The sequence below is a fragment of the Morone saxatilis genome, unplaced genomic scaffold, assembly GCF_004916995.1.
Source record: "Morone saxatilis isolate NCDOM2014 unplaced genomic scaffold, NCSU_SB_2.0 Contig1, whole genome shotgun sequence".
NCBI lineage: Eukaryota > Metazoa > Chordata > Actinopteri > Moronidae > Morone > Morone saxatilis.
In genome coordinates, this window is record NW_023339651.1 from 20,879,655 (window position 1) to 20,884,151 (window position 4,497).

The 4,497-nt window shown below is 39.9% G+C and overlaps 1 protein-coding gene across 1 annotated transcript in view; it reads right to left on the reverse strand.

Moving 5' to 3' along the window:
• Window positions 1-1,056: 1,056 nt before the first annotated feature.
• Window positions 1,057-4,497, reverse strand: part of llgl2 (LLGL scribble cell polarity complex component 2) — a gene marked incomplete in the record, with an annotated part of 15,835 nt that continues 12,394 nt past the window's right edge. Inside the window, 2 exon segments of the mRNA XM_035668507.1 lie at window positions 1,057-3,767; window positions 3,889-3,950. Coding sequence (XP_035524400.1) covers window positions 3,911-3,950 — 40 coding nt within the window.

Here is a 4,497-nt window from a genome sequence, read left to right on the forward strand (position 1 = left end):
GGCTGCCGGTGTCAGTGATGGCCGAGGGGCTGGTGAGGCATACTTGGGACGGGAAAGGGTGAGAGGTGGCTGCTGTGGAGTGATCAACAAAACGGTGGCTGGATGGAGAAGGAGAGAATGGAGGAGAAGAGAGGGCAGAAGAAGAGAGAAGAAGGGCTCCTCGAGGGGTGTATCCTGTTTGTTTTCCTCTGGGGAAACGGATCTGTCAGTGCGCGGGCCTGTGGGAAGTGCGTGAGTAGGACTTGCAGGTTTGCGCTAAATGAGGGTCAAGTATCGTCACAGACAAGGGCCATGAGAGGTATTTTAGGACAGGTGACACACTTTGCTTCTTGTGTTGGCTGGTTGGTGCTCCAGATTGACGAGGTTAGCGATGTTTAGTAAAAAGGTGTGTGGACTTATTGTAGCAGGGATTTTGAGCAATGTTTAAAACGTGTTTTCTTTTAAGAACGTCAGGGCGACAAGGAGGAATCATTTGATGGCTAAAGAATCTTTCCGTCTTTATGGTTTCTTATTAAAGTGTTACTGGCCTACGCATTGTTCAGTTGTCTTCTGTTCTGTGCATGAATGGTGTTTCGAGGAAAGTAATAAGAATCTAAGCATTATGTTAAGTATGTGATGGGTACCTGGTATTTAGGGTTACTGGACTACAGTTTTTTGTGAACAGAGGTATTTCGATTGGGTACCACGTTTTTAAGTAACCCGCGCTAACCGCTGGCTGTCGTCCAGAGCATAAGCCAGTTTAAGGAATGATGGACCTATGGAAGCCTAGAGTGCTTTGACTTTTGGTTCACTCTTCCTTTGGATCATCATCAGTCACGGTGTTCGTCACTGAGTATAGTTGTTGCTATTGTGTTGCTGTGCACCTTTGTCTCATCTATGCCGTTCTCTCTCTACCGACAATGTCGCACGAGTGCTGTCGATGGTGGGTACTGTTGGGGTCTCTGTAAATAATGTGTAGGTAGAGGGTTCGGGTCTAGGACGCGTGCGTCTGATTTGAAAGAGTGTCCTGGGGAGGTGAAACTAACTGAGATTGGAGCTATACAAATAAAATTTTATGTAATTGAATTTTCTTGTGTTTTTAAAATAGTTGTTGATTGAAAGCAAATGCAAAATAACAGATTTTACCATCCCTTGACCCTGGTCAGCAAAGTACAGTTATCCAAAACTATATTATTTACATAAATGTAAATGAACAGGGCTTAAACAATAAAAGTGAGTACACATTAGATCTTGTCAGATAAAGTAAAAGAAAAAAAGAAAAAAGTTCATGGGTTGGCAATAGGAATAGAATATTTCTTGTCTATTCTTGTCTTACAGTCAGGGATCGGATAAAGAGGGAGTTGGTGATTTCTGAATTAGTGTATATGAAGCAATGTTCTCTGAGCTATGACCTGAATATGTAATGGGGGAAGGCAACTCCATAACAACAGGTTAAGCTTAATACAAAAAGGCACCATTTTCTCGCTCATTTAACGTCTTCAGGTTGCACATGACAAGGACTCGTCTTGCAGGGTCATCCTCTAACAGAGCTGCTGTTGTTAGCTGGTCTGGCCTCAGCCAGGTCCTTCGAGAGCTCAGGTTGCAGCGAAGCCACCGTGGCTCGAGGCAATTAGCAGACAAAGCGCCTCATTCTATAATGGATGATCAAAACTCTTGGCTGTGCATGTATGACAACTGATCCCTCTTTTATCCACTTCACCAGAGATGGCCCAGCCTCTGCGGCTCACAAAGACCAAGATTATAGCTGGGCTTTTCAAAGAAACCAGAAATTGAAAAAGAGCACCGAGTTTTGGAATATAATCAGACAGGCCAAAATGACGGGTTGGGAATCTAAATGTTATGGCTTTTTTTAAGTTTCAGTGGAGCATACAGAGACTCTGAAACAACATTCATTCACTGTGCAGGATTTCTTTGCAGTATGACGTGGAATGCTGTGGAAAATGTTAGGCGTCTGAGAAAATAAATACAGACACATTCATTCTTGGGAAAAAACATGTAATAATAATTACACAATTGTAGTGTGAAGTTACAAATCAAAAAAAAAAAAATTAGGGTTCTTAATCAGTTCACTACAAAAATATATTCTAGGCTGACACTAAAATACCCAGCATTCTGAGACACAGTACCAAAATATTTCCTTGTACGATCTAAATAGCAGCCAACCCCGTTACAACAGGCCCACAGGTACAGACTGAGTCACATACATACTGTATATATTAAAAACATTTCACTACAATAGCTTACAATTACATTCCTAAATTACATTATTCATCGCTGGCATAAAAAATGGTTTACATAAAAATAATTAAAAACCAGACCCCATAGAAAGCTGTTCCCCCCAAAAAAGTACAGCATCGCGAGCTCCGCAGTAGTGGAGAAGTACCTATGGCCGTTTACAAAGTTACAGAGTGGACGGGAGGGACAGGGCACAGGGTGTTAGCAGTATACAGATTGTAATGCTATTACTAATTTAGTAAATGTGGACTGAAACATTAAAAAAAAAAGTCAGTGTGGTTTAACATACATAAAACAACTTTTTTTTCTCTCTTCTAGAGCATCACTGACAATATTTTCCCTTGATAGTATGAATAGTATGGAAGCTCATTTACGCAAAAAATGAAAAAACAAAAACTTTAAGGAATGACAAAAATAAAAATATTCATGCTTAGTCAGTTTTGACTTCGCAAGTAAGATAAAAAAATTTAACTTTTCGAGATCAAAAGTCAAAATTATGTGATTCACAAAAAATTCTGATTTGAAATTTGTAAAACAAAAAAAACAAAAACAAAAAAGACTTATTTTAAAAATAAAATTAAAAATGAAACTAGTAAAAGTCAAAATTATGAGAAAGTCCAAATGTAGTTATTTAATACTATCTCATAATTTTGAGTTGGGTCAAAGAAACAAAACAAAAACCACCAAAATCTCAATTTTATCTTATCATATATTATAATCTAGTTTTGATTTAGTATCACATAATTTTGTCTTACCATGAAGTTTTTTAATTCTTTTTATCATTCCTAACTTTTTATCTATTTGTTTTTAATCTTTGCAGAAATGGGCTTCCGCAGTAAAGTCTGAGGTTTCTTTAAATAAAATTAAATTTTTTTTTTAAAAATCTGGCACAAATGACATAAAATTTAGGCTACAAAATATTTTCATCAACATTATTCAAATCACCCCCCAAATCCTTCCAGCTGTGTGTCCCATGCAGGGAGATGAAGGCCGGTGAGATTGCACAGCAGAGTGTTGATTGGACGAACCGTTTCCACTGGCAGAATCCATGTGAAAAGGCTGGTGGTGATAAAGGCTTCCAGAATGAAGTGGGCGTGGTTGAAGTTAAACAGCCTCAACAAGTGGTATCTATGGCAGATTTTGAGATGCTGGCGTTGATCTTGGTGTAATGAATTATGGCATTGGTCACATGTCAGGAATGTGCTTCATGTAGCTTTGGGTTAAATGGTTGTGACCATGCCCTGATGATCTGTGTACAGCATGTGGTCTTTAGGCACAGGTGGTGTGTCTTCCTTCACCCTCTGTCTGCACCGTTTAGTGAGCCTTCAAACAGCCTGGTGGTGCTCAGAAGCACTACTGCCAAGAGCCCTTTAGTGTCTCTCTATAAGGGGGCCGTTGTGAACTGAGAGTGGGGAGGTCAGTCACTGAGGCGAGGGGTCAGGGGTCAGTAGTGGTTGTTGTCAGCCGAGCAGGAGGCGAGTGCTGCTACGGGACTGCAGTACGCTTCATACACATCGTTGTGTCAGTTCACTCTGAGGACAGACAACAGAAAGACACCATTAACAAACAAACGAGTCTGACACTACGTTGACTACACAGTGATGACAAAAGCAGTTTTTAGTAACAAAGGTAAAAATGTGTCCTTAGTCTCACCTCAACTGTCCAGAGATACCTTTCAAGCTACAGCACTCTTCACATTATTCTCCAGGAATGACCTGTGGCAAAAAGACAATAGTTCCGATTAACATGACTAGTCAATGCTTTAAAGGCGACTGGACACTTTCCATGGTTGCCTTTAGATTAGAGTAGAAATGAAATAAAACATTTTTGTGAACTTAATGCCATGTTCACATCAGAATCAAAGCCCTAATCACACCTGGGAATATATCTGACATGGCCTTAAAAAGGGCCTAATAAAGCAAACAAACATGGATGCCTCGTGTCAGCCAAAGTTTAGGAAAATAAATGCTGAAAGGACCAGCGTGTAGGATTTAGTAGATGTAGCGGTGAAGTGGCAGACTGCATCCTATTAAATACCACTCGCCTACGAAACTACGGTGGCTGCAAACCACACAAAACACGTGTTCTGGGTTACTGTAGAAACATGGTGGTTCAACATGGGGGACTCCATGGAAGCCGTCTGTAGATAAAATCTCATTCTAACATAACAAAAACACAACTACTCTTATACTGAGGTATATTCACACTATGAAAACATACCTATGAACATTATATTCCATTCTGACAATAGATCCTCCTAAA